Consider the following 14,314-nt stretch of genomic DNA (forward strand, 5'->3'; position numbering starts at 1 on the left):
TGGGTCAGGCCCCGCTAGCCCAGTCCTCTCTCTGCTCTTTGACCCCAAGAGGCCCAGTGTGCCCGCCCTGCGACCCCAAGAGGCCCAGTGTGCCCGCCCTGCGACCCCAAGAGGCCCAGTGTGCCCGCCCTGCGACCCCAAGAGGCCCAGTGTGCCCGCCCTGCGACCCCAAGAGATCTGACAGCCAGTCTCATAATTGTACGTCTGTCCTTCCCTCCTTCCGTACGTAAACCAAGCAATATGTAAAAAGACAAGGTGGCGGCAGGCTTCACAGCTTCTTGTAAGAGAAACTGTCTGTCTGTCTGTCTGTCTGTCTGTCTGTCTGTCTGTCTGTCTGTCTGTCTGTCTGTCTGTCTGTCTGTCTGTCTGGCTGGATGATAGTCTGTCTGTCTGTCTGGCTGGATGATAGTCTGTCTGTCTGTCTGTCTGTCTGTCTGGATGATAGGCTGTCTGTCTGGATGATAGGCTGTCTGTCTGGATGATAGGCTGTCTGGATGATAGGCTGTCTGGATGATAGGCTGTCTGTCTGGCTGGCTGGCTGGCTGGCTGGCTGGCTGGATGATAGGCTGTCTGGCTGGATGATAGGCTGTCTGGCTGGATGATAGGCTGTCTGGCTGGATGATAGGCTGTCTGGCTGGATGATAGGCTGTCTGGCTGGATGATAGGATGTCTGTCTGGCTGGATGATAGGATGTCTGTCTGTCTGTCTGGATGATAGGATGTCTGTCTGTCTGGATGATAGGCTGTCTGTCTGTCTGGATGATAGGCTGTCTGTCTGTCCTCTCCAACTGACAGGTCAGGCTAGCTGTGAGGCCCGTTGTGTTAAGCAGACACCCAGGGTGAAGACCGGTCTCTCTGAGGTCTATAAGGTCAGCTGACCAGAACGATGGAGACATCTCCTTGGTGGGAGACTTTGTGTTTGGGTTTTGACAGCTGTGGAAAAACCCTTCGTTGTTCCAGCAGGGTTTTATCTCAAGCCCTCTTTTACTGGTTGTGGAAATAACAGAACATGTTCTGACATGTTGGAGTCCACTGTCAGGGTGATGGCTAGGGGACAGCCTTATCACTGCTTTATCATGTAGGGTGATGGCTAGGGGACAGCCTTATCATGTAGGGTGATGGCTGGGGGACAGCCTTATCATGTAGGGTGATGGCTGGGGACAGCCTTATCACTGCTTTATCATGTAGGGTGATGGCTAGGGGACAGCCTTATCACTGCTTTATCATGTAGGGTGATGGCTAGGGGACAGCCTTATCACTGCTGTATCATGTAGGGTGATGGCTGGGGACAGCCTTATCACTGCTTTATCATGTAAGGTGATGGCTGGGGACAGCCTTATCACTGCTTTACCATGTAGGGTGATGGCTGGGGACAGCCTTATCACTGCTTTATCATGTAAGGTGATGGCTGGGGACAGCCTTATCACTGCTTTACCATGTAGGGTGATGGCTGGGGACAGCCTTATCACTGCTTTACCGTGTAGGGTGATGGCTGGGGGACAGCCTTATCACTGTTTTATCATGTAGGGTGATGGCTAGGGGACAGCCTTATCATGTAGGGTGATGGCTAGGGACAGCCTTATCATGTAGGGTGATGGCTAGGGGACAGCCTTATCGTGTAGGGTGATGGCTAGGGGACAGCTTTACCGTGTAGGGTGATGGCTAGGGGACAGCCTTATCATGTAGGGTGATGGCTAGGGGACAGCCTTATCACTGCTTTACCATGTAGGGTGATGGCTGGGGACAGCCTTATCATGTAGGGTGATGGCTGGGGACAGCCTTATCACTGCTTTATCATGTAGGGTGATGGCTGGGGACAGCCTTATCACTGCTTTACCGTGTAGGGTGATGGCTGGGGACAGCCTTATCATGTAGGGTGATGGCTAGGGGACAGCCTTATCACTGCTTTATCATGCAGGGTGATGGCTAGGGGACAGCCTTATCATGTAGGGTGATGGCTGGGGACAGCCTTATCACTGCTTTACCGTGTAGGGTGATGGCTAGGGGACAGCCTTATCATGTAGGGTGATGGCTGGGGACAGCCTTATCATGTAGGGTGATGGCTGGGAACAGCCTTATCATGTAGGGTGATGGCTAGGGGACAGCCTTATCATGTAGGGTGATGGCTAGGGGACAGCCTTATCATGTAGGGTGATGGCTACGGGACAGCCTTATCATGTAGGGTGATGGCTAGGGGACAGCCTTATCATGCAGGGTGATGGCTAGGGGACAGCCTTAACACTGCTTTACCGTGTAGGGTGATGGCTAGGGGACAGCCTTATCATGTAGGGTGATGGCTGGGAACAGCCTTATCATGTAGGGTGATGGCTAGGGGACAGCCTTATCGTGTAGGGTGATGGCTAGGGGGCAGCCTTATCATGTAGGGTGATGGCTAGGGGACAGCCTTATCATGCAGGGTGATGGCTGGGGACAGCCTTATCACTGCTTTACCGTGTAGGGTGATGGCTAGGGGACAGCCTTATCATGTAGGGTGATGGCTGGGGGACAGCCTTATCATGTAGGGTGATGGCTGGGGGACAGCCTTATCGTGTAGGGTGATGGCTAGGGACAGCCTTATCACTGCTTTACCGTGTAGGGTGATGGCTAGGGGACAGCCTTATCATGTAGGGTGATGGCTAGGGGACAGCCTTATCATGTAGGGTGATGGCTAGGGGACAGCCTTATCACTGCTTTATCATGCAGGGTGATGGCTAGGGGACAGCCTTATCACTGCTTTATCATGCAGGGTGATGGCTGGGGACAGCCTTATCACTGCTTTATCATGTAGGGTGATGGCTGGGGACAGCCTTATCACTGCTTTATCATGCAGGGTGATGGCTAGGGGACAGCCTTATCACTGCTTTATCGTGTAGGGTGATGGCTGGGGACAGCCTTATCACTGCTTTATCATGTAGGGTGATGGCTGGGGACAGCCTTATCACTGCTTTACCGTGTAGGGTGATGGCTGGGGACAGCCTTATCACTGCTTTACCATGTAGGGTGATGGCTGGGGACAGCCTTATCACTGTTTTATCATGTAGGGTGATGGCTAGGGGACAGCCTTATCATGTAGGGTGATGGCTGGGGGACAGCCTTATCATGTAGGGTGATGGCTGGGGACAGCCTTATCACTGCTTTATCATGTAGGGTGATGGCTAGGGGACAGCCTTATCACTGCTTTATCATGTAGGGTGATGGCTAGGGGACAGCCTTAACACTGCTTTATCATGTAGGGTGATGGCTGGGGACAGCCTTATCACTGCTTTATCATGTAAGGTGATGGCTGGGGACAGCCTTATCACTGCTTTACCATGTAGGGTGATGGCTGGGGACAGCCTTATCACTGCTTTATCATGTAAGGTGATGGCTGGGGACAGCCTTATCACTGCTTTACCATGTAGGGTGATGGCTGGGGACAGCCTTATCACTGCTTTACCGTGTAGGGTGATGGCTGGGGGACAGCCTTATCACTGTTTTATCATGTAGGGTGATGGCTAGGGGACAGCCTTATCATGTAGGGTGATGGCTAGGGACAGCCTTATCATGTAGGGTGATGGCTAGTGGACAGCCTTATCGTGTAGGGTGATGGCTAGGGGACAGCTTTACCGTGTAGGGTGATGGCTAGGGGACAGCCTTATCATGTAGGGTGATGGCTAGGGGACAGCCTTATCACTGCTTTACCATGTAGGGTGATGGCTGGGGACAGCCTTATCATGTAGGGTGATGGCTGGGGACAGCCTTATCACTGCTTTATCATGTAGGGTGATGGCTGGGGACAGCCTTATCACTGCTTTACCGTGTAGGGTGATGGCTGGGGACAGCCTTATCATGTAGGGTGATGGCTAGGGGACAGCCTTATCACTGCTTTATCATGCAGGGTGATGGCTAGGGGACAGCCTTATCATGTAGGGTGATGGCTGGGGACAGCCTTATCACTGCTTTACCGTGTAGGGTGATGGCTAGGGGACAGCCTTATCATGTAGGGTGATGGCTGGGGACAGCCTTATCATGTAGGGTGATGGCTGGGAACAGCCTTATCATGTAGGGTGATGGCTAGGGGACAGCCTTATCATGTAGGGTGATGGCTAGGGGACAGCCTTATCATGTAGGGTGATGGCTACGGGACAGCCTTATCATGTAGGGTGATGGCTAGGGGACAGCCTTATCATGCAGGGTGATGGCTAGGGGACAGCCTTAACACTGCTTTACCGTGTAGGGTGATGGCTAGGGGACAGCCTTATCATGTAGGGTGATGGCTGGGAACAGCCTTATCATGTAGGGTGATGGCTAGGGGACAGCCTTATCGTGTAGGGTGATGGCTAGGGGGCAGCCTTATCATGTAGGGTGATGGCTAGGGGACAGCCTTATCATGCAGGGTGATGGCTGGGGACAGCCTTATCACTGCTTTACCGTGTAGGGTGATGGCTAGGGGACAGCCTTATCATGTAGGGTGATGGCTGGGGGACAGCCTTATCATGTAGGGTGATGGCTGGGGGACAGCCTTATCGTGTAGGGTGATGGCTAGGGACAGCCTTATCACTGCTTTACCGTGTAGGGTGATGGCTAGGGGACAGCCTTATCATGTAGGGTGATGGCTAGGGGACAGCCTTATCATGTAGGGTGATGGCTAGGGGACAGCCTTATCACTGCTTTATCATGCAGGGTGATGGCTAGGGGACAGCCTTATCACTGCTTTATCATGCAGGGTGATGGCTAGGGGACAGCCTTATCATGTAGGGTGATGGCTAGGGGACAGCCTTATCATGTAGGGTGATGGCTAGGGGACAGCCTTATCATGTAGGGTGATGGCTAGGGGACAGCCTTATCATGCAGGGTGATGGCTAGGGGACAGCCTTATCATGTAGGGTGATGGCTAGGGGACAGCCTTATCGTGTAGGGTGATGGCTGGGGACAGCCTTATCACTGCTTTACCGTGTAGGGTGATGGCTAGGGACAGCCTTATCACTGCTTTACCGTGTAGGGTGATGGCTAGGGGACAGCCTTATCGTGTAGGGTGATGGCTAGGGGACAGCCTTATCACTGCTTTACCGTGTAGGGTGATGGCTAGGGGACAGCCTTATCGTGTAGGGTGATGGCTAGGGGACAGCCTTATCATGTAGGGTGATGGCTGGGGGACAGCCTTATCATGTAGGGTGATGACCGTTGTTCTTGTATACTCCTACAACCCTCTTTTTTTTTCTTCAGTTCGTATTGTGGACGCTAACATGTCTTTATCCTTTCCTCTTCCCGTCTCCAGGGCGACGTCCAACAACAAAGTGTGTGAGATGGTCGGCCTGGAGCTGAGCTACATAAACTCTAACCTGCAGCTGCTCATGGAACAACTGGAGGGGCTCAACAGCTCAGTGGACGTCTACCAGAACATCCAGTGAGTAAACGACGCCCCTTTTTAAAAACGCCGCCCCTTTTTTAAAAACGCCGCCCCTTTTTTAAAACGCTGCCCCTTTTTTAAACGCCGCCCTGTCTACTCCTCTTTACCCCCCAACCACCCTACCTATCATGCTACATGTGGTCACGTGAGAATTGGCCATAACGTCATATGTAATATAACCATACAGTGATCTCTAAAGTATTGGTGAAACAAGCTGTTGTTTTGGCTCTGTACTCCAGCATTTTGGATTTAACTATGAGATTTAAGGACTGTAGGTTTATAATTTGAGGATATTTTCAATCCTATCGGGTGAACCGTTTTGGAAATTACTGTGGTTTTTGTACATAGCCTCCCCCAAGGGGGAAGCTGGTTCCTCCATTAGGCTGGGAGGGCCATGACACCTGGGGTGGCAGGACGGGGTGGGAGGGCCATGACACCTGGGGTGGGAGGGCCATGACACCTGGGGTGGGAGGGCCATGACACCTGGGGTGGGAGGGCCATGACACCTGGGGTGGCAGGACAGAGTGCTCTGGTTGGGAGGACCAAGACACCTGGGGTGGCAGGACGGAGTGCTCTGGTTGGGAGGGCCATGACACCTGGGGTGGCAGGACAGAGTGCTCTGGTTGGGAGGACCAAGACACCTGGGGTGGCAGGACGGAGTGCTCTGGTTGGGGTGGGAGGGCCAAGACACCTGGGGTGGCAGGACGGAGTGCTCTGGTTGGGGTGGGAGGGCCAAGACACCTGGGGTGGCAGGACAGAGTGCTCTGGTTGGGGTGGGAGGGCCAAGACACCTGGGGTGGCAGGACGGAGTGCTCTGGTTGGGGTGGGAGGGCCAAGACACCTGGGGTGGCAGGACGGAGTGGGAGGACCATGACACCTGAGGTGGCAGGACAGAGTGCTCTGGTTGGGGTGGGAGGGCCAAGACACCTGAGGTGGCAGGACAGAGTGCTCTGGTTGGGGTGGGAGGGCCAAGACACCTGGGGTGGCAGGACGGAGTGCTCTGGTTGGGAGGACCAAGACACCTGAGGTGGCAGGACAGAGTGCTCTGGTTGGGGTGGGAGGGCCAAGACACCTGAGGTGGCAGGACGGAGTGCTCTGGTTGGGGTGTAGGGTTTGAGCGTAGCCCTAATGTAGGGAGGGGCAGTTCCTCTTGCTGCTCCGTAGGTAAGCACCGCGGTCTTGTAGTGGATGTGAGCTTCGACAGGAAGCCAGTGGAGTGTGCGGAGGAGGAGCGGGGCGACATGGGAGAACTTGGGAAGGTTGAGCACCAGGCAGGCTGCAGGGTTCTGGATGAGTTGCAGGGGGTTTGATGGCACCAGAGGGGAACCCAGCCAACAGCGAGTTGCAGTCGTCCAGATGGGAGAGGACAAGTTCCTGGATTAAGTTCTGATAGGACCTCCTCCATTTCTCTTCTTCTAGGGTTTATTACAATCTGGTTTCTGATGTCAGAGTGTTGAATGAGTTCAGTTGTTGCTAGAGGATGTGAACTCGTCCGTAGGACCCGTCTTAAATAAAACAATAAAACCTAAAATACATTACAGTCAACTGGGCCTTAAATGAAACACCGTGAACCTAAATACACTACAGTCAACTGGGCCTTAAATGAAACACCGTGAACCTAAATACACTACAGTCATCTGGGCCTTAAATGAAACACCGTGAACCTAAATACACTACAGTCATCTGGGCCTTAAATAAAACACCGTGAACCTAAATACACTACAGTCATCTGGGCCTTAAATAAAACACCGTGAACCTTAATAAACACACAACGTGCACATTGCTGTGGAATGCGGAGAGCTTTGACATGCTTTGATTAGGCTGACGTGCACCGCAGCAACTCAGAGGCTTCCCATCAAAACAAAGAGCTGGTGAGAGAGAGAGAGAGAGAGAGAGAGGGAGCGAGAGCAACAGAGCGAGGGAAAAGAACTGGCCTGTCTGGTTGAGAACAGAAACGAAGGATAACGGATGAGGAACCAAGTGATCTCAGAAGATTTACACCCACTCGTATTGTCTGATGAGGAAGTTAGCATGGGGACCCGCCTTCAGTTAGCATGGGGACCCGCCTTCAGTTAGCATGGGGACGCGCCTTCAGTTAGCATGGGGACCCGCCTTCAGTTAGCATCGGGACCCGCCTTCAGTTAGCATGGGGACCCGCCTTCAGTTAGCATGGGGACCCGCCTTCAGTTAGCATGGGGACCCGCCTTCAGTTAGCATGGGGACCCGCCTTCAGTTAGCATGGGGACCCGCCTTCAGTTAGCATGGGGACCCGCCTTCAGTTAGCATGGGGACCCGCCTTCAGTTAGCATGGGGACCCGCCTTCAGTTAGCATGGGGACCCGCCTTCAGTTAGCATGGGGACCCGCCTTCAGTTAGCATGGGGACCCGCCTTCAGTTAGCATGGGGACGCGCCTTCAGTTAGCAAGCAGCTCACAGTTGTGAGCCATTTTTTTTGTTTTGGTTTTGTGTGTCTCAACATCTAGATGGGTACAGCTTGTATACACCATTTTGCGAATGCTCCACGTTCTAACCAAGTTATTGCTGGAAATAGCTTGCCCTTTCAAAGCTCCTATCGTAGAATATAACAAACACCCAACGTTGAACTTAGTTGGTACTTCCTGCTTTCGTTTTTGCTTGTAAGCAGGAATCGGGAGGATATAATTATGGTCAGATTTGCCAAATGGAGGGCGAGGGAGACGCTTTGTACGTGTCTCCCTGTGTGGAGTAAAGATGGTCTAGAATTGTTTTTTTTTTTTCCCTCTGGTTGCACATTTTAACATGCTGGTAGAAATTGGGTCAAACGGATTTCAGTTTCCCTGCATTAAAGTCCCCGGCCACTAGGAGCGCCGCCTCTTGATGAGCGGTTTCCTGTTTGCTCATTGCCTTCTACAGCTCATTGAGTGCGATCTTAGTGCCAGCAACGGTTTGTGGTAGTAAATGGAAAGCTATGTAAAAATATATAGATAAACATCTCTTAAAGTAAATAGTGTGGTCTACGGCTTATCATGAGATACTCTACCTCAGGTGAGCAAAACTTCCAGACTTCCTTTTTAATATTAGATTTCGTGCACCAGCTGTTGTTTACAAATATAAACAGATCGAAACCGCTTTTCTTACCGGAGGCGACTGTTCTATCTTGCCGTTACGGCCAAAACCCCGCCAGCTTGACGTTATCCCTGTTGTCGTTCAGCCACGACTCGGTGAAACAACATAAAATATTAAAAAACGGTATCTAAATGTGTCATCCAATGATTGTACGTTAGCTAATAGGACTGATGGTAGAGGCAGATTACCCACGTTTATTAAAACAAGAAAAAAACTATAAAATCTCTGGTTTGCTTAATATAAGGAATTTGAAATCATTTTCACTTTTGATACTTAAGTATTTTTAAAACCAAATACCTTTTTTTTTTTTTTTTTTACTTTTACACAAGTAGTATTTTACTGGGTGACTTTCACTTTTACTCAAGTATGACAGTTGGCAGTGGAAAACACCCTGAACTTCCATCTGTATGCAGACACACACACACACACTCCTCGGTAAGACGCCATGTTCTCCATGACAACCAGAAACAAACAGAACATCCTGGTTGGTCAGAGTGCCCTATCTGAGGCCCAATCGGAGCCCCTGGAGCCTGGCCCAAGCACGTTCTCTTTCTTACAATTCTGGTGAGAAGATCTGACCGGCCCAAATGGCACCCTATTTCTCTGTGCACTACTTTTGATTAGACCCAGAGGGGAGTAGGGTGCCAGACCCCAGAGGGGAGTAGGGTGCCAGACCCCAGAGGGGAGTAGGGTGCCAGACCCCAGAGGGGAGTAGGGTGCCAGACCCCAGAGGGGAGTAGGGTGCCAGACCCCAGAGGGGAGTAGGGTGCCAGTCCCCAGAGGGGAGTAGGGTGCCAGACCCCAGAGGGGAGTAGGGTGCCAGACCCCAGAGGGGAGTAGGGTGCCAGACCCCAGAGGGGAGTAGGGTGCCAGACCCCAGAGGGGAGTAGGGTGCCAGACCCCAGAGGGGAGTAGGGTGCCAGACCCCCGAGGGGAGTAGGGTGCCAGACCCCAGAGGGGAGTAGGGTGCCAGACCCCAGAGGGGAGTAGGGTGCCAGACCCCAGAGGGGAGTAGGGTGCCAGACCCAGAGGGGAGTAGGGTGCCAGACCCATCCTGGTGAATTGGTACTGTCTGTTGTACCATCCATTGCATTGTCCTCTCTGAGTATTATCTTGTACAGATTCCCAGAAGGAGGATTAAAAGCCTTTGTAATATGGCGTTGGCCTACTTGCCTCTTGGTCGGTGTGTTTTTGTGGTCCAGTTCCTTTTCTAAGGCTGTTTGTGTGAGACGGAACAGGGATATCTAACGACCTGTATAAAACACACAGCCTGGCTGAGGGTGAAGCACGCCTAGGATGCATCCCAAACCGCACCCTAATCCCTACGTAGTGCATTACTTTAGACCAGAGCCCTACAGGACCCTATTCCCTATATAGTGCACTAGTTTAGACCAGAGCCCTACAGGACCCTATTCCCTATATAGTGCACTACTTTAGACCAGAGCCCTATGGCACCCTATTCCCTATATAGTGCATTACTTTAGACCAGATCTCTATGGCATCCTATTCCCTATATAGTGCACTACTTTAGACCAGAGCCATGTGTTTCCTGGTGAAAAAGTAGGGCACTATATAGAGAATGTAGTGGCAAGCCCCAGACTACAGTGACCACCTAACCCACGTCTCCTGGAGAAGCTCCAAGTTAACTCTCTTAGTGTTGAACACGTCTGAAAACAACCCACAATGCTTTGTGGTCTGTGTGTTTGGGTGTTTTTTTTACTGAGGGATGGAACGCTCCAAGAGGTGCTCAGGGATATCTGGGTTGAATTCCCTGGACTGAAAAGTAAAAACGCTCACTACCTTTTTTCATTGCACTAGCAGTTCCCCTCTCCTCTCCCTCCTCTATATCAGGTCAAACTCTCTCCTCTCCCCTCCTCTATATCAGGTCAAACTCTCTCCTCTCCCCTCCTCTATATCAGGTCAAACTCTCTCCTCTCCCCTCCTCTATATCAGGTCAAACTCTCTCCTCTCCCCTCCTCTAAATGTATTTTGCAACGCGAGCGGTGTAGTCAGCCTGTAAGGTGGGGGGCCCTGTTGGTGTGAGTAAGGTGGACCCAGATACCCCTGGGTATTTGTTCTGGGTTGCAGTGTATTGTGGGGCAGTGTTGGCGTGTCTGTATGTAAAGAGAGACTGTTGTCAAAGGGTGTTCCCTCTGACCTGCAATCTGAATAGCAAATCTAAACTTTCTCCCAATTTTTAAATATTTAATTTAGTTATGTATTGATGTCAATGGGATTACTAAGTGAAAATGTGACTTAAATGGAAGTTCGGATTCACCCCTTTAACTACCAACCTGTCTGTTATGTCACTTCAACAATATGGCTGTTAATGTGTGTACATTTTACATCTTAGTCATTTAGCAGACGCTCTTATCCAGAGCGACTTACAGTAGTGAATGCATACATTTCATACATTTTTTTTTTTTCTTCTCCGTACTGGTCCCCCCGTGGGAATCGAACCCACAACCCTGGCGTTGCAAACACCATGCTCTACCAACTGAGCCACCACGGGACCATAAAACTCTGAGCCTCGCTATTTACCACTAACATCACTGTTTAACAGTTAAATATCACATGTTAACGATATCTCCTTTCCTGTTTCCAGAGAGACCTCCAGCATCCCTCTCATCCCGCTGGGACTGAAGGAGACTAAAGAAATGGACTTCTCTGTGTCATTCAAGGTAATACAGACCTCCATTTCACCACTTCTTCACTACCTGTACATTTCAGATCATTTAACAGGTTCCCTTATCCAGGCCGGTTCCCTTATCCAGGCAGGTTCCCTTGTCCAGGCAGGTTCCCTTATCCAGGCAGGTTCCCTTATCCAGGCAGGTTCCCTTATCCAGGCCGGTTCCCTTATCCAGGCAGGTTCCCTTATCCAGGCCGGTTCCCTTATCCAGGCAGGTTCCCATATCCAGGCCGACGTTCAGGCAGGTTCCCTTATCCAGGCAGGTTCCCATATCCAGGCCGACGTTCAGGCAGGTTCCCTTATCCAGGCAGGTTCCCTTATCCAGGCCGGTTCCCATATCCAGGCCGGTTCCCTTGTCCAGGCAGGTTCCCTTGTCCAGGCCGACGTTCAGGCAGGTTCCCTTATCCAGGCAGGTTCCCTTAACCAGGCCGGTTCCCATATCCAGACCGACGTCCAGGCAGGTTCCCTTATCCAGGCCGACGTTCAGGCCGGTTCCCTTATCCAGGCCGGTTCCCTTATCCAGGCCGGTTCCCATATCCAGGCCGACGTTCAGGCAGGTTCCCTTATCCAGGCAGGTTCCCATATCCAGGCCGACGTTCAGGCAGGTTCCCTTATCCAGGCAGGTTCCCTTATCCAGGCCGACGTTCAGGCAGGTTCCCTTATCCAGGCCGGTTCCCTTATCCAGGCCGGTTCCCTTATCCAGGCCGGTTCCCTTATCCAGGCCGACGTTCAGGCCGGTTCCCTTGTCCAGGCAGGTTCCCTTATCCAGGCCGGTTCCCTCATCCAGGCAGGTTCCCTTATCCAGGCAGGTTCCCTTATCCAGGCCGGTTCCCTTATCCAGGCCGGTTCCCTTATCCAGGCCGGTTCCCTTATCCAGGCCGGTTCCCTTATCCAGGCCGGTTCCCTTATCCAGGCAGGTTCCCTTATCCAGGCCGGTTCCCTTATCCAGGCCGGTTCCCTTATCCAGGCAGGTTCCCTTATCCAGGCCGGTTCCCTTATCCAGGCCGACGTCCAGGCCGACGTACAGTTAAGGTACAGCAGCTGTTTCACAATTCATTGATATCAATTCCTTTGACAGCAATCTCTATTCTCCATTTGTTCACTAGTATGTACTGGATATAAAGATATAGGGTTACGTCCCAAATTGCAACCTATTCCCTATTTTTATGCACTACTGTTGTCCTCTGGTCAAAAGTAGTGCACTACACGGAGAATACAGTGCCATTGGGACGTAAACCATTTTGTTCAGCATTTCATCAGGTTCAATAGAATCAAGTTAACCCTCAGCAAACAGCTTTTATTATTGTCAACTAGGTCACAGCTGTGTCAACCAGGAAATGACAACAGCACAGTAAGCCTACCGGTGGTGGGGAATACCATGATGTCACCGTTTTATATACCGCTGTGAGGTGCAGATAAGGACTCGGCAGTATCTAGATGATAGACTTAGGCTACGTCCCAAATTGGACCCTATTCCCCATATAGACCACTTCTGTTGACCAGAACCCTTGTGGGTCCTCCCTTGTGGGTCCTCCCTTGTGGGCCTCGGTCAAACGTAGTGCGCTAGGGAATAGGGTGCCATTTGAGACGTGTACTTCCTGTATCTGTCTGTCCAGTTAAGTGTTCCCTACTTCCTGCCTGTAATCAACTAGCTTTCATGACCAGGTGTCAGTGACATGACGTCTGGCTGCTAGTCAGGAGACACAACACTGATCGTCACGCGGCTAGAGAGACACCTCCGCTGGGGAGGGCTCGGGTCTGGGTCTGGGGAGGAGGGCTCGGGTCTGGGTCTGGGGAGGAGGGCCCGGGTCTGGGTCTGGGGAGGAGGGCTCGGGTTTGGGTCTGGGGAGGAGGGCTCGGGTCTGGGTCTGGGGAGGAGGGCCCAGGTTGGGTTTGGGTCTGGGGAGGAGGGCTCGGGTCTGGGTCTGGGGAGGAGGGCCCGGGGTCTGGGTCTGGGGAGGAGGGCCCAGGGGTCTGGGTCTGGGGTGGAGGCTGTCTGGGGAGGAGGGCCCAGGTGGGTCTGGGTCTGGGGAGGAGGGCCCAGGTGGGTTTGGGTCTGGGGAGGAGGGCCCTGGGTCTGGGGAGGAGCCCGGTTGGGTTTGGGTCTGGGGAGGAGGGCCCGGGTCTGGGGAGGAGGGCCCGGGTTGGGTTTGGGTCTGGGGAGGAGGGCCCAGGTTGGGTTTGGGTCTGGGGAGGAGGGCCCAGGTTGGGTTTGGGTCTGGGGAGGAGGGCCCAGGTTGGGTTTGGGTCTGGGGAGGAGGGCCCAGGTTGGGTTTGGGTCTGGGGAGGAGGGCCCGGGTTTGGGTCTGGGGAGGAGGGCCCGGGTTTGGGTCTGGGGAGGAGGGCTCAGGTTGGGTCTATAACAGGCTTGGTCTGAGGAGGAGCCCGGTGGGTCTGGGGAGGAGGCCAGGTTGGGTTTGGGTCTGGTGAGGAGGGCCCAGTGGTTGGTGTTTGGGTCTGGGGAGCGTTGGGTTTGGCTCTATGGGACCCAGTGAATGGTGTTTTGATGGGTCGGTGGGTCTGGGGAGGAGGGCCCGGGTTTGGGTCTGGGGAGGAGGGCTCAGGTTGGGTCTATAACAGGCTTCTGTAGGACAGTGGATGGTGTTTTGATGGGTCGGTGGCTCTATGGGACAGTGGATGGTGTTTTGATGGGTCGGTGGCTCTATGGGACAGTGGATGGTGTTTTGATGGGACAGTGGATGGTGTTTTGATGGGACAGTGGATGGTGTTTTGATGGGTCGGTGGCTCTATGGGACAGTGGATGGTGTTTTGATGGGACAGTGGATGGTGTTTTGATGGGACAGTGAATGGTGTTTTGATGGGTCGGTGGCTCTATGGGACAGTGGATGGTGTTTTGATGGGACAGTGAATGGTGTTTCGATGGGTCGGTGGCTCTATGGGACAGTGGATGGTGTTTCGATGGGTCGGTGGCTCTATGGGACAGTGGATGGTGTTTCGATGGGTCGGTGGCTCTATGGGACAGTGGATGGTGTTTCGATGGGTCGGTGGCTCTATGGGACAGTGGATGGTGTTTCGATGGGTCGGTGGCTCTATGGGACAGTGGATGGTGTTTCGATGGGTCGGTGGCTCTATGGGACAGTGGATGGTGTTTCGATGGGTCGGTGGCTCTATG

The 14,314-nt window shown here is 52.7% G+C and overlaps 1 protein-coding gene across 2 annotated transcripts in view; it reads left to right on the plus strand.

Moving 5' to 3' along the window:
• rhpn2 (rhophilin, Rho GTPase binding protein 2) overlaps nt 1–14,314 on the plus strand; it is a 60,423-nt gene that overhangs the window by 26,818 nt on the left and 19,291 nt on the right. For both annotated transcript variants that reach the window (XM_045708120.1, XM_045708119.1), the window contains exons 3-4: nt 5,257–5,385; nt 11,098–11,173. In XM_045708120.1, coding sequence (XP_045564076.1) covers nt 5,257–5,385; nt 11,098–11,173 — 205 coding nt within the window. The remainder of the gene's footprint in view (nt 1–5,256; nt 5,386–11,097; nt 11,174–14,314) is intronic.

This window comes from Salmo salar, chromosome ssa26 (assembly GCF_905237065.1).
Source record: "Salmo salar chromosome ssa26, Ssal_v3.1, whole genome shotgun sequence".
Taxonomy (NCBI): domain Eukaryota; kingdom Metazoa; phylum Chordata; class Actinopteri; order Salmoniformes; family Salmonidae; genus Salmo; species Salmo salar.